The 26,449-nt window shown below is 40.3% G+C and overlaps 1 protein-coding gene across 3 annotated transcripts in view; it reads left to right on the forward strand.

The window, feature by feature from the left end:
- Nucleotides 1-745: 745 nt before the first annotated feature.
- Nucleotides 746-26,449, forward strand: part of LOC149470061 (uncharacterized) — a 66,554-nt gene continuing 40,850 nt past the window's right edge. Inside the window, exons 1-5 of one of the 3 annotated variants that reach the window (XM_089667038.1) lie at nt 788-829; nt 918-991; nt 1,567-1,662; nt 24,968-25,014; nt 26,252-26,318. In XM_089667038.1, coding sequence (XP_089523164.1) covers nt 942-991; nt 1,567-1,662; nt 24,968-25,014; nt 26,252-26,318 — 260 coding nt within the window. In that variant the 5' untranslated portion in view covers nt 788-829; nt 918-941. Of the gene's footprint in view, nt 830-917; nt 992-1,257; nt 1,353-1,566; nt 1,663-24,967; nt 25,015-26,251; nt 26,319-26,449 lie in introns of those variants that run through there. The other 2 variants (XM_089667046.1, XM_089667052.1) reach the window with 2 other exon arrangements.

Raw genomic sequence — 26,449 nt, forward strand, 5'->3', positions numbered from 1 at the left:
TTTGGCTGTCTTGAGTGGCCAGCATGGGATGAGGTAGAAGAAGGTGAGCAGGCAGGAAGGTTTATTTCATTGCAAAGGAGACATTGCAATTATTTTTTGTGATAAATTGCCTACCTGCTCATAAGTTTTAAAATGTTGCCTTTAGTTCCACTTCAGAATTGTTTTTTCATTCATCCCAATACATTTAGTCTTTTGAAATCTGTCTGGTTGCTACAGCATACTGGACATCATTGTCCTCTGCTATTAAATGTAAGCAGCTAAGCACAAAGGTTTCTTGAGTATATACTCATTGTTAGCATTCTGTAATGTATTCTATTGTGTCTGCAATGCATTGGAAAACAGGAGCTTAAAACAAACCACACAAGTCAAGGCAACCAATAAGTGATTAACTGTTTGTAGTGCAGGCTAAAAAAACCTTGCCACATTTATCATTTAGTTTAAACTCTGATTGCAAGCTGTACGTTAAAAGTCCTTGCACCTCCTTAAAAAATCATATGTATGGTGGAAACTTTATACCTACATCTTTTGTCTTGCAAAGGAGCATACATACCAAAACTGTCACTAATCCAGCCTCTGTTTGTAACCATAAATATATATAAATAGATCTGTAACAACGTACAAAGTATGTCAGCTTTCACCTAAAAGTCATTTTGGTACCATATTTTGCTTGTCATGCCTATCCTGCTTTGTCACATGACACCCTGGTGCTCCCCACGTGACATTTATTAGTTCCCCTGGAAACCAGAGCATACTCAGTCTCTTAGCAACAGAAAAAGTAGAGTGAAGGCTAGACTCGGAACATGAGAACATCCAGACACTGATGAATAGGGTAAGTTCTTGCAGCATACACATTGAGTAACCTGTATATAGTTTATATATGCAAATTGGTATTATGTGCACTATGTTTTTCTCTTTAGATGCTGCCATGGACTGCTCACTAGATGTCTGTCTGGCAAGTACATGAAGTATTGACAGATCAGGAAGTCACTGTGTAAATACAATTATTGAATGTCACAGACAGCTGAGCAAACAGAAAAGGGTGATCTAGATTGAGCTTAGGATATATATACATTTGTCATTGTAATGTAAAATCAGGCACTACAAGGTACCTGCACTTTTTTTTTTCTTGTGCGCAAAATGTAAAATTAGCTCCCACCTGCACTATGGTGTGTGCCTTTTTAATAAATCAGTAAGTATTCTGATGCCCTGATGTTGTGCAAGGAGATGGTTGTCACAGCACAGACTTCAGGCTGAAGACTACATTTGAATGCTGAGCACACCCGAGTTGGGGAGCCCAGGAGATTTAGGAATTCAATAGGAAAGGAACCAGCTTCCCAGTGCCTGCTTTTAGCGTATTATTCTGCTTTAATACAGTACCTTCACTGTAACATTTTTTGAAAGAGAATAATTATCACCTTACAAAGTATTTATTTTTAGCTGAGACTTACATAAATGTGCCTGTGTGTAGGATATGTTACAAATACCTAATACCTTTGCATGGGATTTATGCTGTCACATTAACCCTTTCTCTGCTTCTCCTAACTGGTTCTACCACTTTTCTTTCAGGCTCAGCATGTGTGCAGCTCGGGTCTCTGGGTCTCAAGAAAGTAGTCTGGACATCCTTGCTCGACCAAAGGCAAATTTCCTGAAATACCAAGACAGGTGAGAGATGGGCAATTAGGTTTTCCTAAATTATATATAAATGTAATATATCTTATTCAGTCTTCTGTTAAAGTGGTTGTAAACCTCAGACATGAACTATGAACAAAGCATATTCCTTTATAGTGTGCACCTGTCTCTGTCCAGAACACTAAAGGGTTTATTTACTAAACCTGGTTGACTCAGAATCTTGGGCACCTGTGCATGGTAGCCAATCAGCTTCTAACCTTAGCATGTTCAGTTAAGCTTCAGCAATAAAACCTGGAAGCTGATTGGTTTTTATGCAGAAGTGGACAAGATTCTCAGTCAACCAGGTTTAGTAAATAAACCCCTAAGTGTCATTTCTGCCCGCCGCTTTGCTTCTCTGCTATTAGCATGAGTCACTTCTGACAAGTTTTCCTGACAGCAAGAGAAAAATGGTGACAGGGGAGGGACCTCCTGCAGATTGAGAGCCTCAGTTCTGTTCCTGTGAGCTGTGTGGAATGGGTGTGTCTTTTCCTTCCAATCAGCTCTCACAGCCCATCTCACTGAGATCTGCGGTGTGTACTTTCAGTTTTCCGCCCCCTGTTTTCTGGAAGCTCAAACAAGCTGCACTTTGAATGGATGTGGAGAAAAGAAGAATGCAGATACATTATATATTTGTTTCATCTCATAAGTAATCTCATGTTTCATTTCATAAGTAAGGGTTTACAACTACTTTAAATAAGATAACATTGCAGCACAAGTTGAAATACTGTAGAAATCTTTTTTTTTTTAATTTATGATGCCATTGCAGAGTGGTAAAAAATGTTGGTGCTTATTCTTAAATTTCCCACTCTTACAGTTACAGCCTATCCATGAAGTAAATAGGTTCAACAATGCTGTGTGCCTGGTTGTTACAAAAAATAAGGGCTCATTCAGACAGGAGATTAAGCCTGTCCTCCATGAAGAACAACTGGCAGATGCATGTGCATCCACATTGAAGCTGTGTGCAGGCAGCCCATAGAGGTGGCTGCACTGACACAATTGCATATAAAGTTTGGCATGCAAGCAAGAAAGGGTGCACTGATTCAAGTACAGAGTTTCTACATTTGGATCCAAGCACTTGCTCCTGCCCACGTGTCAAACTTTGACATGAAATGTTGTCCGTGCAACCACTTCATCTACATTCACTTCTTATATGGGCTGCCTGCATGCAGCTCCAAGGTAGATGCACATGCTTCTGCCAACAGTCTTGCATGGAGGATGGGCTTCATTGCCCATCTGAATAAGTCCAAGGGTAAATGTAATACACTGTAACATCTATAATATACACACTGAAAATTAAAATAATATATTACTTTCAACTATGAGCTTTGTATTAGTTGTTTTTAATTTCTTTTACAAATGATAGAAATCGGCTGTTACATCCTTGTTGATTTTTGTTTTGTATATAGAAATATATATAGTTTAACATTTGGTTAATTGCCAGTTTTCCTTTTTTAGCATGTGCCTTTATGGTTGTTGACTGTTGTATGTATGACTGCAGTCATTTTAATCCAAGTTTTAAAACTTACATTTAGACAAAAATGTTTTAAAAAATCAGCACAAAGGGTATTAATTTAATTTAATCTGAATTGTCCCTTGTGCTGATGGCAGCTGTAATAGTGAAAATCTGAAGTCCTCTGCCCTCCTCTCGTACCCCACAGCTGTAATCTTCTGGTGCTACGGGGGTTAATACCAGCACTGGACAATTATCCCCAACCTTTCCTCTGCCCTCAACATAGATGTTGTACTATATCTTCCATCAATGAAAAGTGATCTGTGAATGGAGGACAGGTGTGGATGAACGAAAGGTCCACCCTTTCCATTCATAGATTGCTTTTTATTGGTGAATGCTATAGTACATCTTCTATAAATGGAGGAGGGGTTGAGAAAAGGGTGGGCATAATCATCACTCTTGATGAGTGCCTGTCACAGGTACAACACTGGTATCTGCCCCACAGAACTAGAAGATTACAGCGGCAAGGTATGAAAGGGGGTCAGAGAACTTTGGATTTCCACTATTACGGCTGGTACAAGCACAAGGAACTCTTTGGATTGAATGCAAGCATCACCCTGCATGCTTATTATTTAAAAACATTTTTTCTTAAGCTTAGGCTTTACATATCCAGTGATGGAAAATCTCTTGTTAGAGATTATGTAACATATCAGAACCTCTGCATTTCTCTGCAGGATAATTATGCTTAGTCATATTTTTATGGAAGATGTAGCCTGAGCCTACCTTAAAAAGAACTTCATTAAAAAAGTCAGTGACTGCTTAGCAACCAGAAACTGTTAGGACTGCGTGATGTTCGTCATAGTGTCTACATTGCACTGGTGAGCATTATGTATTGTACATAACTACTTATCAAGTTGAGCAGTCAGGAGCATATAATGCACAGCACAGCTTACAAATTGCAGCAGTCATGACTATGTAAAACACAACACAGTGTATAAAAGGCAGTGGTCAGCAGTATTTATTGTGCAGAACTACTTAAAGAGTGCAGCAATCAGGAGTATGTAAAAAAAAACAGAACAGTGCAGCAAAAAGGTGTATGCAACTTACAGCACAAGATACACAGTGGAGTGGTCAGAAATATGCACAGCACAGCTTACAGAATGCAGCAGTTGAGTGTATGTAATGTAGAACACAGCTTACAAAGTAGCCGTGGTAGCTCATGGATTCTTCCTGTTAGTGTAAAACTGCCTGCCCGTAAAATGTACGAGCAGACTGATTACACTGAGAGTCTGCAGGAGTCCTGCATGGCACCCGTAATCTGCTGATTAGAGATGCACTGCTTTCCAGGCTACTAAAACAAAAAATAGTAAATACACATTTTTTTACCTGCAAAAAAAGTGCATTTATTATTTTTTGTTAAAAGGTGAACTTATACTTTAAGCTGGCCATACACTAGTAGATTTTAAACAAAAATTTGTACGAAAATTCTCAGTTCATTTGATGACTTGATCAATGTCATTCAAAAGTATTTAAAAAAAACATTTGCTTATACATTTGATTTCATTAAGTGAATGGAGTTTCCCAAATGAAAATCACATACATTGTTAGAAATTCAATCGTTCAAGAAAAATTTTCCAGCCTGCTCCTTCGAATTTTCTCATCACTGCAGTCAAACATGAAGTATCAATTTGACCCCACTAAGAGTTTGGAAATAAAAAGTAGGCTCTTAAAACTAAAATTTTCAACTAAAATTCTACTAGTATATGACCAGCTTTAGATCCTGCAAGCCTGCTGCCATGTGACGTGTCTGAGCAGTTTGGCAAGGAGATTTATGCGATTCACCTGGAATGGGACAGCTCTTGTCTGTACATCTACCCCCCGCCCCCCCTTTCCCATCCACTGATGAAGGGCCCGTTCACACCATATGCAGTGCAGTGCTTTTTTTTGCATAACAAAAGCATGGAAAGTAGCCTATATGAGCTCTAATAGCATAGTTTACACCAGGGCAGTCAGTTCCAGTATGTTTCAGTTCCAGAAAAAAAGTACAACATGCTTTCTTTGTACATTTTTCCTGCACAGGACTGTACTGGAACATGGTAAAGGGCATAAGAAAATCTACTGGACTCTAGTACAGGGAATAAAAAATGAAAAAAAGCATGTGGAATGCATCTGGAGACACATCAAAAACGCATGCAAAAAGCAACAAAAATGCACTGGAACACATAGAAAAAGCTTTAAAACGCTCATGCAGAAATGCAACCAGAACAGATCTTGAGGACATTTCTGTGGTGTGAATGGCCCCTTAAGCTGGCTAAGCATGGATCTAAATTTGGCCGGTTCAGCAGGGACCGGCTGAATTTCGATCCATGAGTGGGCAGGCTAAATGTACAGAAGTTGATCTACCAATTGACTTCTGTACAACCACCCTGTTGGGTTTTCCCCAATCGATCAGTGCTGCCTCCTTTAGTTGGCAGCACTGATCAGTGTATTCTGATGGCGGGGAAGTCAGAATCCATTAACTCAGTTGGCAGGATTCCCCCATTCACCTGGAATTAGGGTTGTTCCTCAACCCTTTAAAACCGAACACATATTAGTTACACAGGTTCTGTTGCTGATTAAAGTGGTAATTAAACTCATTTAATGCCTTGTCTGCATTAAATTAGCCTCAGAACCTGTGCAATTAATATTTATTCGGTTTTAAAGGGATGAGGTGGCAACCCTACCTAGAATGTGTGGATGAATGAATGAGGTCATTTTTTTTATTGTTCAACCCACTGATTGAACGATAAAAAATGACCAATGTATGAGCTACAGGAACATTTTTTATTTACGTGAATTGTGTAACTCAAATCACTCAAATCATCAAATCAAGTGACTGTTTGCTGTTATCAGTGGGCCACTGTTTTATGAATGTGTGTAGCCATGAATGGTCACAGGAGATTTTCGGGAGAGTTAAGTTACACAGCTTTCTGCAAAACTCTATATTAGATTACGTGCATATCCAAGAGCTCTGTTTCTATTTTCTAATTTTGCACATTACACTACTTGACTACACATGCTCTGCAATGTTTTAGCTGCCCATTCATTTCTTGTTTTTGCTTGTTTCCCTAACAGATCCAAGTTTTTTAACCCCAGTTGTTTCAGAATTGTTCTTCATGCCATTCAGCACTAATCACATTTAAAACCTACACTGTTAAATATAAATACCAGCCACTGGATTGACAATAACAGTTATTATTTGTTGCCAGGTACTTATTATTTCTTATTATTTGTCATTTAATTACAGCTTATTAATCGCAGATCCCCTAAAGCGCGCAATAAGGCTGTAATTACAGGTGACCCTTACTAACAAGCATTTGAAATGCCAGAATGCTTGGAAAACCTGTAATTACTGTGTCACTCTCTTGTATATCCATTCTACATCAACCCCCACCTTGTATACAGCAAACACAGAAGCTCTCAAATTGCTGTCAGCACTGGTCACCAATAGGCATCAAAGTAACTTTTAGAAGCAGACAATAGCATTTGTTTACTCCATTTATTATAGATGCAGCCTGGAATCAGTTAAAGGAGTTCTAAGGGCATAGCATATCATTTTAGAACATCAGCATTGTAATAGCAACACTAACAGTAGTTTTATTTGACAATCCAAGCTCACTTGAAAAATATCCTTTCATGTGAGTGCTGTCCATCTGCTGGCCATCTTTTTCCACAACTTCTATGGAATGCATATCCCATAATCCCTTGCTGACCGCAAGCAGTGATTCCCAGGTGCACAGATAAGGAGGGGGATAGGGGGGTCCAATATTTCCTCTGGAGCATCTGCAGAGCTTTCCTTTTCACATGGCACTCCTCACTCGGAACTGCTGGGTCTGGTGGATGGATTTCATGGATGGGGGAGGAGGAAATCTGTGCCAGAAGGAGCTGTATTGATGGTGTGGGGAGATCTGTACTGGGGGAGGACAGATCTGTACTGGTGAGGATGGAGGGGGGATATGTACTGGGGGTGGGAATCTGTACTGGAGAGATTGGTACTGGGGGTAGAGGATCTTTACTAGTGGGAGGGGGATTCTGTACTGGATGGAGATTTTGGCTTTAGGAGGGAGTTATTTTTTTGTTGTCTACTGACTCCTGAACTCTGCACTCTGAGTATTACAATCCCTGATAGACTGGTGGTTGTGGCACAGTAATTTAAAATTAATTTGGGTACAAGGACTGTGCAATATGTTACATGTACATAGTGAGTAGGCTAACATTTTAAGCCCTTTCCAATATTTGTACAATTTTGCCACACCCACAATCTGCCTCAGTGTACACAGCTTGCCACTATTGTCTTATTCCAGGTGCCCATGACTGAAACACCCCCAGAAATAAAAAGGATCTACAGATCTACAGCCCTGGTGATTCCTGCACTGACTCCCACTGCATCCCTGAGCACCTCTTGTTCACACAACAGGCTCTTTGCTCTGTGTGACATAGCAGTCCCTATTCATGAAGCATCATGAATAAATGTGGCACAGAATTGAAGGACGTAAATGTGTGGGATTCTTCACAAAGCAAGTTTATAGACTTCAACATTGTTGTCATTAATAGGCGTGGGTTAGAAATAATTGAAATACAATGTGTAAATGAATATATGTTTTGGCATTTTGACTATGGATACCCTTTAAAGTTTGTCTATAGTCAAAATGTAAAATCATTATTATCCGTTTGCAGCTAGCAAGATATCATAGGCACTGGCTTAGCATCAGGGGTCTAAATGGTGACCCTGCCCATGCTCCAGGGGGCCTGTGTCACATTCAGTTTTACACATGGACAGTAGGGGTGTCAAGGGCTGCATATACAGAAACAGATCCCCTAATTTTCCTCCTGCAGCTGCTGAAAGCCTGCTACTCCTACTCTCTCTCCCACCAGCATTCAGCTGCTACAGTAGGAGAATGGAGGGGAATGCTTCCTGTATATGCTGCCCCCACCACCCCTCCTGTCCAGGTTACTCTTATTTCTGCTTCCCAGGCCCCCTGTGTGCTCCCCCCCCCCCCGACAGCTTCCTGCAGCACTGCTGGCTTCCCCCTCTCCTCTCCTGCCAGTTGCTGCAGGGGATGATTCAGGATGGAGAGTGGGGAAGAGGCTGGTAAATATATAATTTACCAGCCCCTTCCTTTTCTGAATGAACACAGCGAGTGATCGGTAATGTGTGTTCATTCATAACTGAAGCATAGTAAACTGTACAGAGCTACTCCTGTTCATTCTGTGCAGCTGAGGCTGCAGAGATGGAGACTGAGGGCTGTGTCTCAAACGTGAGAAATCGGGTCTGTTATAACACCAAAACCCCCAACATGGCTGCTATAAAAAATGTGAAAAAACAAAAAATAAATCAAATTGTAAAAGAAATAAGTAAATTAAAATGGTAATTTTTTTTTATTTGTAATTAAAAAACTACTGACATTGTCTACTGCCCTGATGACAGCATCCACTGCTCTACTGACACCATCCACTGCTCTACTGACCCCATCCTCTTTTTCTACTGACACATCCACTGGTTTACTGACAGCATCCACTGCTATTCTGGCACTGTCCACAGCAATACTGACACCATCCACATACCGTCCACTGCCCTACTGACACTGTACACTTTTAAGGTAGGCTATGTTTATATTTTTAAAGTGACATTTGTTTTATTATACTTTTCTAAGTTTTCCTTGCCATATAATTAGGTCTCGCTAGTTAATTTCTCTTAAAGATTGCCTATCCCTGCTCCAGGGTATTCAACAGAATTGGAGAGGTAAAAATGTGGACAGTTCCTCCAAAATCTTTTGAATTACTGTCTCAATATGAAAATAAAGATCTGAAATAACACTTTAGCAACTTAGAGTATCTTGGCGTGCAGTGGGAGTATCTTGGTACGCAATGGAAGCACCGTGTGGTAATGGGGGGGGCCCCAGGTCAACTTCTGCATTGGAGCTTACAAGTTTTAAGCTACATCTCTGACCAGAAATTTAAAGTAAACAGCAGTGGAGAGGCTATTAACCATGCAGTTAATCCAGGAAGTTGTGGCAAGAGATGGCCAACACCCAGGCAGTGCTCACAACATGAAGGGAGATTTTCATGTAAGCTTATAAATTGGCTAAAACAAATCTGAGATAAATGTTTCTATATCCAAAGCTGAAATTTTAATTTTAACCACTTGCCCTCAAGAGGATTTACCCCCCTCCCTGACAAGACCATTTTTTCGTTATGGGGCTGCTCTATTTCAACTGGTAATTGCGCGGTCATGCAATGCTTTACCCAACCGAAATGTATGTCCTTTTTTCACACAAATAGAGCTTTATTTTGGTGGTATTTAATCACCTCCGGGTTTCTTATTTTTTGCACTATAAACAAAAAAAAACATTCCAGTTATAAAAAATATATTGTAAACTCAAAGTTAGTCATAAATTTAGGCAAAAATGTATTCTGCTACATGTCTTTGGAAAAAAATCCCAATAAGTGTATTTTAATTGCTTATAGTTATAGCATCTACAAACTATGGTATAGATACTGCAATTTATGCCATTTTTTTGCTATACAGCGTTGCGCTAGTTTAACTGACAGTTGTGCAGTCATGCAATAATGTACATAAATAGAGCTTTCTTTTGGTGGCTTTTTATTTTTCACGCTATAAACAAAAAAGACCAAAAATTGTGAAAAAAAATTATATTTTCTAAAATTTTGTCATAAATTTAGGCCAAAATGTACTTTTCTACATGTCTTTGGTAAAAAAAAATCCCAATAACTGTATATTAATTGGTTTGTGTGAAAGTTATAGCATCTGCAAACTATGGTATAGATACTGGTATTTACACAGCTTTTACTTTCTGACTGCAGGCATGTTGAGTTCATGGAAGATTTATTTTTTTCCACAAGTTTTTGAAAAATTTCTTTTTTCTTTTTTTACACAAAGTTGTCACTTAAATGATATATTGCTCACACATGCCATGGGCATATGTGGAATTACACCCCAAAATACATTCTTCTACTTCTACCGAGTACGGGGATACCACATGTGTGAGACTTTATGGATGGCTAGCCACATACAGGAGCCTGAAATCCAATGACCACTTTGAAATCCTGAAGGTGCATAACTTCCTCATTTCACTTCCTCACTACCTATCACAGTTTCAGAGGCCCTGAAATGCCAGGATAGCACCAACACCCCCCCCCCCCTCCCAAAGGACCCCTTTTTGGAAAGTAGACACCCAAAGCAATTTAAAAAGAGGCATGATGAGTATTTTGCAGATCTAATTTTTTTTCTCACAAGGTTTTGAAAAGGAAAAAAAGGAAAAGAAAAATATGTTTTTATTTTCTTTATTCATTTTCCAAAAATTTGTGGCAACAAATGAGATCTGCAAAATACTCACCATACTTCTTATCATACTATTCTGGCATTTCAGGGCCTCCAAAACTGTGATAGGTAGTAAGGAAGTGTAATGAGGAAATAAAGCCCTGTAAAAGCCTAAAGGTGCTTATTGGATTTTAGGGTCTTGTACGCAGCTAGACTGCCAAAAAGTCTCTCACATATGGTATCCCCATACTCGGGAGAAGTAGCAGAATGTATTTTCTGGAGTAATTCTACATATACCCATGGCATGTGTGAGCAATATATCATTTACGAGACAACTTTGTGTAAAAAAAAAAAAATTTCTTTGTCAAAAATTCCAAAAACTTGTGGTAAAAAAAACCTCTTCTATTGACACAACATCCCTGCCAGCAAATAGTTTGGGGTGTCTACATTCCAAAAAGGGGTCATTTTGGGGGGGGCATTTTATGCCCAGGATTAGAAGTTTATTGCACACATCACTCACTCTTCTAACCTGAAGACCAAGTCTTTTCTGACTTTTTGTTCACATGAAAAAAATCAGTATTTTCTGCTAGGAAATTACTTTGAACCCCCAAACATTATATATATTTTTAAAGCAGACACCCTAGTGAATAAAATGGTGGGTGCTGCAATTTGTTATGTCACTATGTACTTTATAGTACACACACAGCGATTTTTCAAATGCAATTTTTAAAAAAAAAAAAATACACTTTTTTTTACTTTTAATGTACAAAAACACAATATATTGGACAATTGTTTGGTAAACTATAAAATATGATGGTATGTCTAGTGAATAGATACCAATCATGACATGCTTTAAAACTGCAATGGTGACAAGCTGCATACATTTTTAATATCCATAGGTGATGCTTTAAAAGCCTTTACAGGCTACCCTTTTAGATTTACACAGGCGGTCTAGTGCTAGAATTACTATCCCTTGATCTGACGTTCGCGGCAATAACTCACATGCATGGTGCAACCACTGTTTACATATCATCACAGGGTCAACGCTTGCGCACAAAGTAAAAAATAATTTTTTATTATTTCTACACTGTCCCTTTTCATTTTTTTAATCACTTTTAATGCTATCACAGAGAATGTAAATATCCCCTATGACAGCAATGGGCATTGACAGGTATTCTTCTATGAGAAATCTGGGGTCTATTAGACTCTATTAGATATCTCCTCTGCCCTTATATCATCTGATCTCACCAAGATCAGTGTGATCAGATGCTTTCCCAATTTAAAAATGTTGCTGTTTATATCCTGTGAAACTGGAGTGATGAAATGCTCGTAACTTCCGATCTTAGACTGCACACAGTTAGGTATATTCTGAGAGCAAGACCCTGTTACTGTCAGAATAGAACAAATTGGTGCTACAGCTGAATGGCATTCCTTCAAAAAAACAGCAATGGTTAACAATAAAACAGTAACTTAATAAAACAACTTTTTTATTGAAATATGTGCCAAAAATATTATAGAATATATATGCTGAAGCATAGGGGCCATCCACCCACTGGCCACCCCAGGCCCCCATGCTTGGGCATATATGCTCTTTGTGGATGAAAAATTTCATCCAACAGAGCTGCACACATTTACATATATTCTGAGAGCAAGACCCTGTTGCTGTCAGAATAACTAGATAGGTGCTGCAGCTGAATGGCATTCCTGCAAAGAAAACAGCAATGGTTAACAATTAAACAGTAACTCAATAAAACAGTAACAGTAAACCCATAACAGTAAAACAGTAACTCGAAAACAATAAAATGACTATTTTAGTTTTTTTACTTTTTAATATTTTTTTCCTTTTTTTATCGTTTTTTTTTTTCATTTTTCTTTTTTTTACTTTTTTAAACTTCCAGATGTTAGGGTCTCTCAAAAGGCATTAGCCAGTTTCCTGACTACCTAACATCTTTTGAGACCCTGTGTAAATGTGTACCCTAGACTGTGCCATGCTGTACCCTATATTGATAGTCCACTAGTGTATGGTAGCGACAGAAGCAGTTCTTGAGGCAAAGACCAAGTTGGTCAGGACAGGAGGGACAAAAAAAGCGAGTGTCACGCCTAATTCCGTGTCTGCTACAGACACGACATCTTTTTTGGGGTGTCCTTTGGGTTGGGGTACCAGGAATGGAATCCTTCTGGATACAAAAGGGCCATGATGATCTCTTCCTGGAATTTTAGGAAGGATCCAATACTTCCAGTTGCTTTGTAAAGCACAAAAGCGTTATATAGAGCCAATTGAAATAAATAAACAGATACTATTTTTGTACCAGCGTCTGGATTTTCGGGAAACTATGTACGGCTTCGTCATCTGATCGTTGAAGTCCACCCTCCCATGTTATAGTGTTACTAAATCCACAACAGTAAAATCAGTCTGTATATGCAGTAAAGCAGCGTTTTTCAACCACTGTGCCGCGGCACACTAGTGTGCCGTGAGATATTGTCTGGTGTGCCGTGGGAAAAATTCCAATTTCATCTGTAACATGTGGCTTCGGCTCACAAATAGACCAATCATTAGAATCTAATGATTCAGTGGTCGGCAAGCCGCGGCTCGCGAGCCACATGCGGCTCTTTACCCAGTCTAATGCGGCTCTTCTGTGTGCCGGGCGCCTGCTCCCCTCCCTCCTCTCGGTCGGCCGCTCCCCTGCCTCCTCTCGGTTGGCAGCCCCAAAAGTCCACGCGGACCTTTTAATCCGGCTTGCGGATGTGGCTGTCAGGATGTGTGTAGGCGGGGCAGCGTGCCGAACGTGAGGGGAGGGGAGCTAGGCTCCTCTCACAGTCCGCCCTGAAGACCCGAACGGCGCGGGAAGACAGCGAGAGGAACGCAAAAGGTAAGTGAATTGACACGGGGGACTTGGCTTACTAGAAGGGGGGGGGGGGAATAGTACTGTGGGGGATGAAATACTATATGAGGGATGAATTACTTTATGAGGGATGAAATACTATATGGGGGGATGAAATACTATATGGGGGATGAATTACTATATCAGGGATGAATTACTATATGAGGGATGAAATACTATATGGGGGGATGAAATACTATATGGGGGGATGAAATACTATATGGGGGGATGAATTACTATATGAGGGATGAAATACTATATGGGGGGATGAAATACTATATGAGGGATGAAATACTATATGGGGGATGAATTACTATATGAGGGATGAATTACTGTATGAGGGATGAAATACTATATGGGGGGATGAAATACTATATGAGGGATGAAATACTATATGAGGGGATGAAATACTATATGGGGGGATGAAATACTATATGGGGGATGAAATACTATATGAGGGATGAAATACTATATGAGGGATGAAATACTATATGAGGGATGAATTACTATATGAGGGATGAAATACTATATGGGGGGATGAAATACTATATGGGGGGATGAAATACTATATGGGGGGATGAAATACTATATGAGGGATGAATTACTATATGAGGGATGAAATACTATATGGGGGGATGAAATACTATATGGGGGGATGAAATACTATATGAGGGATGAATTACTATATGGGGGGATGAAATACTATATGAGGGATGAATTACTATATGAGGGATGAAATACTATATGAGGGATGAAATACTATATGGGGGGATGAAATACTATATGAGGGATGAAATACTATATGGGGGGATGAAATACTATATGAGGGATGAAATACTATATGAGGGATGAATTACTATATGGGGGATGAAATACTATATGAGGGATGAAATACTATATGGGGGATGAAATACTATATGGGGGATGAAATACTATACGGGGGATGAAATACTATACGGGGGATGAAATACTATACGAGGGATGAAATACTATACGGGGGATGAATTGCTATGGGGGATGAATTACTATATGGGGGATGAATTACTATGGGGGATGAATTACTATATGGAGGATGAATTACTATATGGGGGATGAATTACTATATGGGGGATGAATTACTATGGGGGATGAATTACTATGGGGGATGAATTACACTATGGGGGATGAATTACACTATGGGGGATGAATTACTATATGGGGGATGAATTACTATGGGGGATGAATTACTATATGGGGGATGAATTACTATATGGGGGATTAATTACTATGGGGGATGAATTACTATATGGGGGATTAATTACTATGGGGGATGAATTACTATGGGGGATGAATTACTATATGGGGGATTAATTACTATGGGGGATGAATTACTATGGGGGATGAATTACTATATGGAGGATGAATTACTATGGGGGATGAATTACTATATGGGGGATTAATTACTATGGGGGATGAATTACTATATGGGGGATTAATTACTATGCTTACTATGGGGGAATATTACTATACTTACTATGGATGACACATACACATCATTCATCTACTCTTGGTCCGGCCCCCGGGTCCAATTATAAAATACTTTATTATTTCATAATAAAGTAATTATAAAATAATTTCTTTGTGTTTGATTCCTATTCAAGAGAATTACTTTATATATAGTCAATATAGGCACAGAGGTAAATTTTTTTAACATTTTCTAATGGTGGTGTGCCTCGTGATTTTTTTCATGAAAAAAGTGTGCCTTTGCACAAAAAAGGTTGAAAACCACTGCAGTAAAGCATGCTGTTTATACTCACTGAGGAACCTAAAGGGTTAATCCTCTGAATTGTGTAAAAAGGCTGTTGATCCTTTCTTCTCTGTTCCTCCCCTTTTTCAAGTGACCACCTCTTATCTCCTGACTGAACCATAGGCATGCACATGCTCAGTTTGGTGTGTATTGCATGTGATTAGCACAGAGCCAATCAGCACTGTCCAGACAGAGGTCAGGGGATTTCCATTCTCCTACAGCAGAAAGAAAACTCCTACAAGTTTTGGCTAGTGATGGGCTGGACACAGGTAGAAGTCACAAGACTGCTCTTACTACTGAGAAAAGGTATTTAGGTTATATTTACTAAAATAATGGCACTTCCATGTTCTCTGTACTGTGGGAGACCAGATATAGTGAATGCAGGGTCCTGGGTTTAGTAACACTTTAAGGTTATAGTCGTGGACACAGAGGGGCTTCTCAACAACACCAGCTTCCATGGAAATTTGGATGGACGTGTCTGCGTTAATGGAAGACAGGACAAAAACATCCCATTTGTCCCTCCACTTCACTACGAGCAGTTCATCATTTCTCTAGCAGGCTTTTTCCCCATTTCTAAGACTGGTATTTACAAGCCGTTGGGGGAAGCCCTGGGGATTAGGTCGCACGCTGCCACATGCGCCAGTTCCAAGATTCTTCAACTGTCTAAATAGTGGCATGCTTGAATACAAATTGTCCACGTATAAGTGGTACCCCATATGGAAAAAAGATGACACCAAGTCCCAAACTATCTTGCCATTGCTCCCCATGTACTCTGGGCATCTGAGGGGCTCCACGTGACTATCTTTTCCCTCGTAAATCCAAAACTTATATGTACAGCATGTTGCCCTCTCACAGGTCTCACAAATCTTGACCCCATATCTGGAACGCTTGCTGGGGAGAAATTGTGTGAATGCAAGGTGGCCAGAAAAACTAATGAGGGACTCATCAACACCAATGTTTTGCTGGGGAGTATAAACATCTGCAAATTTTTGGTTAAGGTGATTTACAATGGGGAGAATTTTGTGGAGCCGGTCAAATCCAGAGTCACCCCGAGGACGACAGAGTGTATTGTCATCACGGCCTTTAAGCGACCAAGGGTCTCGTGCCTCACTATGTTTTCCCATAGACTTAAAGAGGGCTTAGGTGTTCCGAATATTTCTAAATATTACCAGACCGCACAGATAGCCCCACTTACATAACTGTTTGCGACGTCTGATGTTCCACTTTGGACTCTTTTGGAATTCCCTAACTGTACCCTGGTCCAAGTCAAGACTCTGCTGTGGCTCCCTCATAAGCTTCGCCTTACCGCACTAAGCCTTATTATGTTACACAAACTGAAGATTTGGGACTCTGTTAGGTTTTTGGGTGGCCTTATGTCACCATACCTACCTTTTTAATATCCTTGTTTAATAACCCCCTCTTCTCCTCCCCCGGTTTGGATCAGCTGACCGCCTTCAAATGGTGGGCCGATCACGGTTTCACTCAAGTTCGACATTTTCTTTCTTCATAAACGTTTCCTCAGGGGCTTCCATACAGGAAATTTATCAGGCCCCTCAGAATGAATTTTTTCACTATCTCCAAGTGCGCCACTGGGTATCTTCTCTTAGAGGTGCCTCCATGTTTCCTTATAGGTCATCGGCTTTTGAGCATCTCTGTCGGTCGTCTCTGGGGGCCCAAGCACTATCTCCCTTCTTTACTCTTCACTCAATTGCTTTTTCTCTTTCTCTATCCTATGTTTCACGTTGGGAGAGGGACCTGGGAGCATCCATAGACCCAGCTGATTGAACTAAAGCATGGTTGATTATATCTCGCTGCTCCTTTAATACGACTACTATGGAAGCTGGCCTCATTGGGTTCTGGTCTAGAGTTTTTGGCCTTTTATACTCTATCTTCCATGTTCCCATTCCGAAAGACGCGAAATTGGTATTACTCCATTGCCCAGTTATGGGTTTGTTTGCTCACCAACAGAAGCTTGCCACCCATTTCTTCATTGCCGCTTAACGGGTCATTGCCAAGGCTTGGAGATCACTCTCCGTCCCTTTCTATAAGGTCAAGCCCACCTTGACCACCCTGATGTTACATGAAAAATAACCAGTATTGTTGATGATACTCATGCTAAATTCTTGAAGATCTGGCATACTTAGTGGACATACGAGTTTCCCAATCTATCCCCACTGGGTTTGGGGACTCTTAGCGGTAACTCAGGCTTGCGGGAAAAAAACTTCCTTCCTCCTCCTTAATTTCTGGCTGTCTGATTTCCTTTCCTTTCCCTCTTTTTCTAGCTTACCCTCTACCTCTATCCTCAGGTTAAATGAAATGCCATTATCTGGCTGCTAGTACCTCTCGGGCATCGCTCCCAAACCATGGAATCCGCAATAGAACCTTGGTCTCTAGGCGACATTGTATTGCTTATAAAGTTTTAAAATGTTATGATCATCGCCTGTTCACTTTCTTGGTTGTTTATTACATGGAACCCCTGTGCGGGTGATAAGCTGTTTGTACTGAACAGCGTTTCAATAAAAATTTCTGACAAAGAAATGCATAAATCATATTATATTCTTATATCTATGCCTGGCCATGGGAGCAGAGAACACGGGCATATGATGAATCGGATCTGTGGACCAATACAACCGCAATTCATTTTTTTAGTAATACCCATGTTGAGGATTAGGCCCAAAAAACTTTAAATTCGGAAACCGTAATGGGTTTCCATGTGAATGGTCTGGCAAGGTTTGAATTTGGGTTGGCGGCAATAAACTGTTGTATATATAAATTGCTTTAATCCACAATCAATGCATTCAGATCTTCTGTAAAAAACAGCTCCAAAAAAATCAAGGGTAGTTAAATTTGCTGTTTCCACCTGAATTCCAGGTTGGGCATTGAATGGCGGAAGTACGGAAGCTGCAGAATTTGTGGGCTGCCAATCAGGATTTGGAAGCACATTCAGGAGGACACTATGGGCTCTATGGGCCTGTGTTCAAATTCTTGGTGGCTGCGGGACAACACTTGTGCTCGCCACTGCACCAGCTTGTACTGTACTTTTGGGACTCTCCACATTACCAAGTGACACTGCAGTGCTAGTATGTATAAGACCAGGACGTACTAGGCTGCTGTTGTTTGCCAGTTCACCAAAAGGTAGAGTGGCATTAGTACTGGCACTCTGCTGCATATGAGAATCATCATGAGTACCACCTCAGCAACCTGTGAACGGGGTTGGGTACGCCTTACCTTAGCAGGGACCTCTTCTCTATCATCTGAGCTATCTGTCAGGGTGCCGCTGCTGTCTACAAGTCCGTACTCTGAGCCTGATTCTGTCAGTGAGGCTTCCCGTTTGCTCTCATCTGACATGTTCAGAATCCTGTAGGCCTCTTCACTAGAGTACCTTTCCATTGACATTTTGGCCACTAAATTTATAGGTACTTAGTGTGACGCACGGGAAAAAGAGTGTCTGGCTGTCAGGGACTGCAAAAACATTTACCTGTAAGTGCTAACAGAGGTCAGGCCTGATTCTGCAAACACTGCGGTTTTGTATTTAATGTATCAAGTGACAGTAACCTACTGATACTGAGAAGGGGGGGTTAAGCATAGGTGCTAGCAGGTGCCGGGGCTGATCCCGCTAACGCTGTGTTTTTGGGGACACTATACTAATATGAACGCTGTTATAGTGCTGATCTGATCAAAGATATTGATCCGTTCAGATACTATGCTAGCACTACCAATGGAGGTTTATTGTGCATGTAAGCGTGTTCCTGGCAATCAAGGGGTTAAATGTGATGACTGATATAGTGGCCAGCAACTTGAGAGGGACGCTAACTGACTCTAATGCTATCTGAAGTTGCCAGTGACACTAATACAGTGACCAGTGAAAAAAATCTGTACACTGTACTAATGACACTGGTGACAGGGCAGTGAAGGGGCTAACTGGGGGAGATCAGGGGGTTAAACATGACTTAGCTGTGATTTTACTGTCTCAGTGTAGTGCTTTGACGCACGTGGATCTGCTTTCTTCTCTCTCTGGGACAGAATGTGCCCAGGGAGAGAAGATTGCATCATTTCTTGTACTTGTGTAAATGTAAACACAGGTACAGGATGATGTGTGATAGAGCAGGGATCAATCAGCAGATCCAGGCCAAACATCACTGTCCTGAATCTGTTGATTGATCTCTTGGGCACCGAATACCTGTACTGCCAGGTTGGTGGGTGCACGAGCCCCCGGCCCGCGATCACGGTGGGAGCACGAATTATGATTATATACATGATTTTGTGCAGAGATTTTGCCCTGTAGCAGTATTACTGCTATAGGGCGGACCTTAAGCGGTTAAAGTTACATAGTTACATAGTTACATAGTTAATCTGGCTGAAAAAAGACAAAAGTCCATCTAGTTCAACCATAGAAAAAAAAATAGTTATAATCCTATACCCACAGTTGATTCAGAGTAAGGCAAAAAAACCCAGCAAAGCATGATGCAATTTGCTCCTGCTGGGAAAAAAATTCCTCCTGATCCCCCGAGAGGCAATCGGATATTCCCTGGATCAACTTTACCTATAGATGTTAATATCCAGTTATATTCTGTGTACCTAAGAAACAATCCAGGCCTTTTTTGAAGCAATCCACTGAGCTGGCCAGAACCAACTCTTGAGGGTGTCTATTCCACATTTTCACAGCTCTCACTGTGAAGAAACCTTTCCGTGTTTGGAGATTAAATTTATTTTCACCCAGACGTAAAGAGTGCCCCCTTGTCCTCTGTGATGACCTCAGGGTGAATAGCTCTACACCGAGTTCACTATATGAACCACTGATGAGTTTATACATGTTGATCATATCCCCCCTTAATCTCCTCTTCTCAAGAGAGAATAAATTCAGTTCCTCTAATCTTTCCTCATAGCTGATCTCCTCCATGCCTCTTATCAGTTTGGTTGCCCTTGTCTGTACTTTCTCCAGTTCCCCAATGTTCTTTTTGTGACTTGGTGCCCAAAACTGAACTACATATTCCAGATGAGGTGTTACTAATAATTTGTACAAGGGTAAAATGATATCTCTCTCTGGAGTCTATACCTCTTTTAATACAACAGAGGATTTTGCTCGCTTTAGAAATTGCAGCTTGGCATTGCATGTCATTATTAAGCCTGTGATCTACCAGAATACCCAGATCCTTCTCCACCATTGATTCCCCCAGTTGTACCCCCCCCCCAGTATGTATGATGCATGCATATTCTTAGCCCCCAAGTGCATAACCTTACATTTATCAACATTAAACCTCATTTGCCACATAATTGCCCAATTAAACAGTGCATTGAGGTCGGCTTGTAAGTTGAAGACATCCTGTAAGGACGTTATTCCACTGCACAGCTTGGTGTCATCTGCAAAGACGGAAATGGGATTTTTAATCTCAGACCCTATATTATTATAAATATATTAAAAATTAAGGGTCCCAACAATGGACCTTGGGGTACACCACTGATGACCCTAGACCATTCAGAGTATGAATCATTAACCACTACTCTCTGAATACGATCTTTTAGCCAGTTTTCTATCCATTTACATATGGATTTTTCCAAGCCCGTAGACTTTACCGTACACATTAACTGTGTCAAATGCTTTTGCAAAATCCAAGTATACCACGTCCACCAAAGTGATGCTAGTGGTTTGAATCATCCGCTATTTTTTTCTGTTGTTGTATTGAACTGCATCAGGTTATTATTATTCTCTAGTATACTGATGCCTAGTGGCTGTTTAGAGCCACTACAACATATTTACTTATGTCATTTGGTATCCTCCTCTGTTCTTCTGTCCTGTTTAGTGCTAGTTAGTTCAGTTCTAGCTAGGCCCTTCCTGTTTCTTCCATGTTCACTCAGTCCGTGTCAGTACTTCATAGAGACAGGATTTAGGAAAGTCATTGTCTTCTTACAAAAAAAAAGAGGAAAACTAATGCAGCCATCACATCTAAGGATTAGTAGCCTGCAATATATTACATTTTTGGTTTGGGGTTTATTACTGCTTTAAGTATATTTTGTTACTACATAAAGTTACTACAAAAATAAAGGGCTTACACTTATCTCTTAATGAAAAATTTCATACAGTATGGATATGTAGCAAAATAACAAACAATGAAATTAGCATGCATTGCCTATAGTTTTCCTTTATTTTTATAGACCCAGTAGGAAGTGCTCAAATTTAGTTTGTTCCTGTTTAAAAAAATTAAAGCTTTTTTTTTTTTTTTTGTGGAACATTCACAAAGACAGGAAATTTAGACATAAATCAGTAAGGCATAATGCAACAAATCAATAGGTATTAGTTAATAATTACTGTTGATAAGGTTAGTTATTTTACTGCTCTGCCATACAATATCAAACTGTAATAGACAGATGATACATCTTGATTTGACCTTTGAATTTCTTTCTGAATGGAAACATAAGGACTAAGCTGCAGCATGTGTTATATCATTTTTCATACTGAAGGCATTCCGTGACCATGTGTGACCTATGAACCATAAAATACTCAAATTCCGTAAGCATCGGAAAGCTGTCAGACCTTACAAAAGGCTCCCAAACCTTTTTTTTTTCGTTTAAATGTACAGACACATTAGGCTCAGTTGACAAATTAAGCATACCTAAAAATTATTTTTAAAACGTCTAGCTATTTTAAGCTGAAGTCAATGGCATTTAAAAATTACAGCCATTTGACTAAAAATAAAGATCCTTGTGTTAAAGCTTTGTGAATAAAGCCTGTTGCCCTCCTGTACTTGGTTCTTCTTACTGTCTGTGAGTTCCTGACTTTTGTGAGAGCTGAAATATTTTATTTTTTTCTACTAAACTGTAGAACCTCTTGCTGGCAACCACCCTGTTTGTAATACATCAATATCTCTCATTCGCATGAGAATAAAAGCATGTACCAATGACTTGCAGGGCCGAAAAAAATTTAGAATACTAGATTTTATGACTGGCATCGCCTGTATCTCATCCCGATCAGCATGTCAACAGAGAAGGCTATGCACTGTCACCCCTGCTAGGTGACCGGCAGGGGGCTCAGCTGTCTACAACCAATAGTGTGGGCCCTTACACACATGCACCCCTCAGCCCCATGATATAACCAGCATTGGGCCCTAATGCGCTGCTGCTGCTGCTGCTGCTGCTGCAATGGAGACAGAGATGCCAGACCAGTGCTGTCAATAGCAGGGACAGGACAGCAAGAGGAGGCTGGGAAACCCCAGGGGGGGCAGAATGCCAGGGCCTGGTCGCAAGTGCAAGTGTTCACTCACCCAAGGGCTGAGGTTGGTAGCTCAGGCAGAAGCATCAATCCTACAGCCAGAAATCTATAGCTGCTGGCTGCTGTTTTTCATATTTCCCACCCATACACCCCTTTCTCTCAGGCACAGCTGTATGCTGGGGACCGGTGTGTAGGTGGGTCGAACAGACACAGGGGGAACAGGGGCATCTGTGAGGAGAGGGGGGGGGTGGCTGGGCTGTGTCTGTGAGAGTGTCACAGATACTCGGCACAGCTGCAACCACCGGGCCCTAAATTTACAGACTGCTTGGGGCCCCCCACTTTGGCGGAACACTAGAGCCCAGTCGCAAATGCGACCTCTGCGACCCTGGTAGTTCCGCCACTGGGCCCAAAAAGTTTATCTGCAAGGCAAGCAGGCTTAGAAAGGGCTAATAAGGGTACTTTTGAATAAGCCAGTCCCCTCACTATGAAGGGGGGGGCACAGAACATCCATAGTGTTAGTGTATTAGAAGCTGCTCTAAGGAAAGCTAACACACTGCATAGTGTGAGATTATGACCACTCAGGAAACCAAACTGTATTTCTCATTGCTAGCTCTTTAGTCAATGTACTCCTTTGCTGGCCTTTTTTTTTGTATGGGGCTTTTCGTCTTTTATTTTATTTTATGGTTGATTTGAAGTTAGTGGCTTTTAAATGCTACTCCATCTATAGTGTATATAGATTTTATGTTACAAGGCTTCTCTTTAAAATGTGCTTTTCTTTCATGTGGTTGTACCATCTGCTCTTGGAGCTGCCTTATGTTCGCAGTATGCCACTACATCATTTCAAAGTAACAAAAAAGTGCAAGAACATTGTGCAACTAAACCAGCAAACATATTTCACTCACATTCACGACACACTTCTAACTCCATAGATAAAATAAGTTAGGCATACCTCAGTTAAGCTTCTTATCCCTGATTTAAATCTGTCCTATTGCTCCTCCATTTTGCACTGTTATTTCCTCTAAAAGTTACTAATGCTTGTAGTAAAGCCCCAGCCTGTGCTCTTTGTCTCTAGTAAATTTTGGCCTTAGCCTTGCTTATTAAAAATTCCATGCAGCTGGCCAATTTCATACTGCTGTATTATATTCAGTCTATTAGTTCTTGTAGCAAAACGCTTGCTGGACTCTGGGTCTCTAGTACATTTTAGTCAATTCTCCCTCAAAAATATCCTGCTGCTGGCCAATTTTATACTGCTGTATTATCTGTGGCCTCTTAATTCTTAATGAGGACTTGGTAGAAATTGGCAGTGTCAGTACAGTTTTGCAATGAGAACAGAGACAGTCTCTGCAAACTACTGGACAATTTCGATTCGCCAGTAACAGCAAGCCTATGCTACGCTTGATGGAAAAGAATGGGGTCTATTTATACAAAAAAATTGGTTTGCAAATTTCTCAACATTTGTGCAAGAGTAATGAATAATGCTAGTAATGTTTGTAATCTGTGGGTATTAGATTCCTTGTTGCCTTTCATTGTGCAAATGTAAAATTCCCTAAAATTAGATTCTAAGGGAAAAATAACTATAAGAACATTTTACGATGAGAGTTAACATTTATCAAAAGAGAAAACAGCCAAACACTATAGGCTATTAATAATAATAATAATAATAAGACGAAGAAGAACATTCAGCCAGCAGAGGAAAAATTACGAGGGAAACTTCTGCACTGTAGGGAATATTTTTGTGAATTGTCAAGCAAATGGGTGTTAGGCCAAATTAAAGCAGAGTTCCAGCTGAAAAAAAAAATAAAAGTCAGCAGCTACAAAAACTGTAGCCGCTGACTCTTAAAATAAAGCCACTTACCTGTCCCGCGGTCCAGCGGTGTCCTCACCACCGCTGGTTTCACCAGCCGTCTTCTCTCCCTGGCGCCGGCATCTTTAGTGTGGGCATCCATCTGTGACAGCTTGTGGCATCACAGCCGGGTGCCCAAGGCACATGCGTGAGAAGCACCGCGCTTTGTGAATGGTCCCATAGTCTTCTGGGACCTGTCACGTATCCCAGAAGACTACAGGGAGGGGGGGAGGACAACTTCTGCTTCCGATTGCCTAGGAGATTGCAGCGGAAATGGGAGCGGGTACCTGTCTTGATAGTCAAGGTCTCATAATCAGTGAAAGAGGGACCATTGCTATTTTAACAAGCTAATGATCCTAATCACAGCTTAATACCTACAGTAATGACAGCCCCAACAAAAGATGAAGGTTTTAGAATGGACATCAGAGTATTAAGACAGAGTAGGTACATCTCAAATCAATTGTGCCCTAAAATTGGCAGAATGATGTTTGTGACCTAATGGTTTTTATTTACTAAAGCTGGAGAGTGCAAAATCAGGCTCACTTCTGCATAGAAACCAATCAACTTCTAACCTCAGCTTGTTCAATGAAGCTTTGGCATTACAACCTGGAAAATGATAGGTTTCGATGCAGAAGTGAGCATGATTTTGCACTCCAACTTTAGTAAATAAACTCCATTATGTCCATTTCTTTTCTCAGAGCAAGTCAGCAACATATATATTTCTTTTAGGAATATATATACTTTTATATGTCTTTCTATATTTAACTGTTTTAAATATATACTAGAATATATGTTCATTTTTGCTTCCAGGCCATCAGTTTATTGGCAGGACAAACCAAAAATGTCTTCTGTTTGTGGTAAGTCAAGTGTTTTGTTATCCTCTATCCCTAACCTACTTACATCCCTCTGCACATGCAGAAAAAATAGTATATAATGGGGTTTTATTGTAGGTCCATATGGCTAGATACATAACATAAACACATTGAGGCTGACTTGCTAAAGTAATAGAGGCTGTTCACTTAGCAAAGCACAAGTTCACGGACATTAAAATGGAGCTAAGCTTGGGCATCCTGCAAACTCATCTCTAGCCAAACTCTGAACCACGTTCTTTTTATACTCCAATGATGTGTCATTGCCGCTCCGCAGCTCACCGGAGTAATGACATCATCCCAGGCCAGGCAATGACGATGGCCAAAGACCAGTACGTGTTGGAAAGGACCATTGAAGGAGAGGTAAGTTTAGCTCTGCTTTAAATGTTATGTCTATGGTGTAGTGTGGCCCTAGCTTTAGTTACATATTACGCTATCCTAGATTGTAAGCTCTGAGGAGCAGGGCCCTCAAATCCCTCTTGTATTGAACTGTATTGTTACTGTATTGTCTCCCTTTATATTGTAAAGCGCTGAGCAAACTGTTGACGCTATATAAATCCTGTATAATAATAATAATAACCTAGACATACCAGCATGATAATGGCACCTTTGTACAAGCTTCCATCATCACCTTTTATAATGCTAGTTGCAATAATGCTAGATTTATGTCTGATTTATACTCACTGACCTTTTATAATGCTAGTTGCAATAATGCTAGATTTATGTCTGATTTATACTCACTGCTTTATGTAGTGTAACTGTACAGACCAACAAACAAGAAAGAGGAGAGTTACTATCACATTTCTGAACTATAGTGAGTGTTCGAACACCTTTAAAAATCCCCTGCACCCCCTTTTCCTGAATTTAGCCAGAAATGGTAAGATGAGTGAGACGAGTGAAATAAAACAAGAAAAAAATTACCACCGTTTGCCTTTTCTAACCCTGTTGACCTAAGCACTGGCCCGCATGTGTCATTATAGTAAATATAGCTCTGACCCCAGGCAAGAAGTCTTGTACAACATCAACAGGTATACATGCAGTATGCACACTGATGTTTTTCTGCTTAAACCTACATTTTTTGTCTAAATTAAATATATTGGAAGATTTGGGCAGCAGCCTGTACACAGCAGATGTGTTGACAGAAGTGATGACTAACAAAGCTGTAAATATGTATTTCCTTTAAAAGACAACATGCCAATCTCCTTTTGCTAACTGTGTTCAACAGGTCTGACAGCAAGACAGGAGGAGCTGGCGAAGCATAAAACAATGAGCAATATGTATATAGAAGACAGGTAATATGAACAGCTGTGGGAGCTGGATAATAAATTGAAGACAGTGTGGCTAATTTACTAAAGGAGTTGGGAATCGTCACTCATAAAATTGAAAGAGGATTTACTTCAGTTACTCAATCAAGAAATGCCCG

This window comes from Staurois parvus, unplaced genomic scaffold (assembly GCF_062004578.1).
Source record: "Staurois parvus isolate SC_StPar_1 unplaced genomic scaffold, SC_StPar_1.0 ptg000053l, whole genome shotgun sequence".
NCBI classification, from domain to species: Eukaryota; Metazoa; Chordata; class Amphibia; order Anura; family Ranidae; genus Staurois; species Staurois parvus.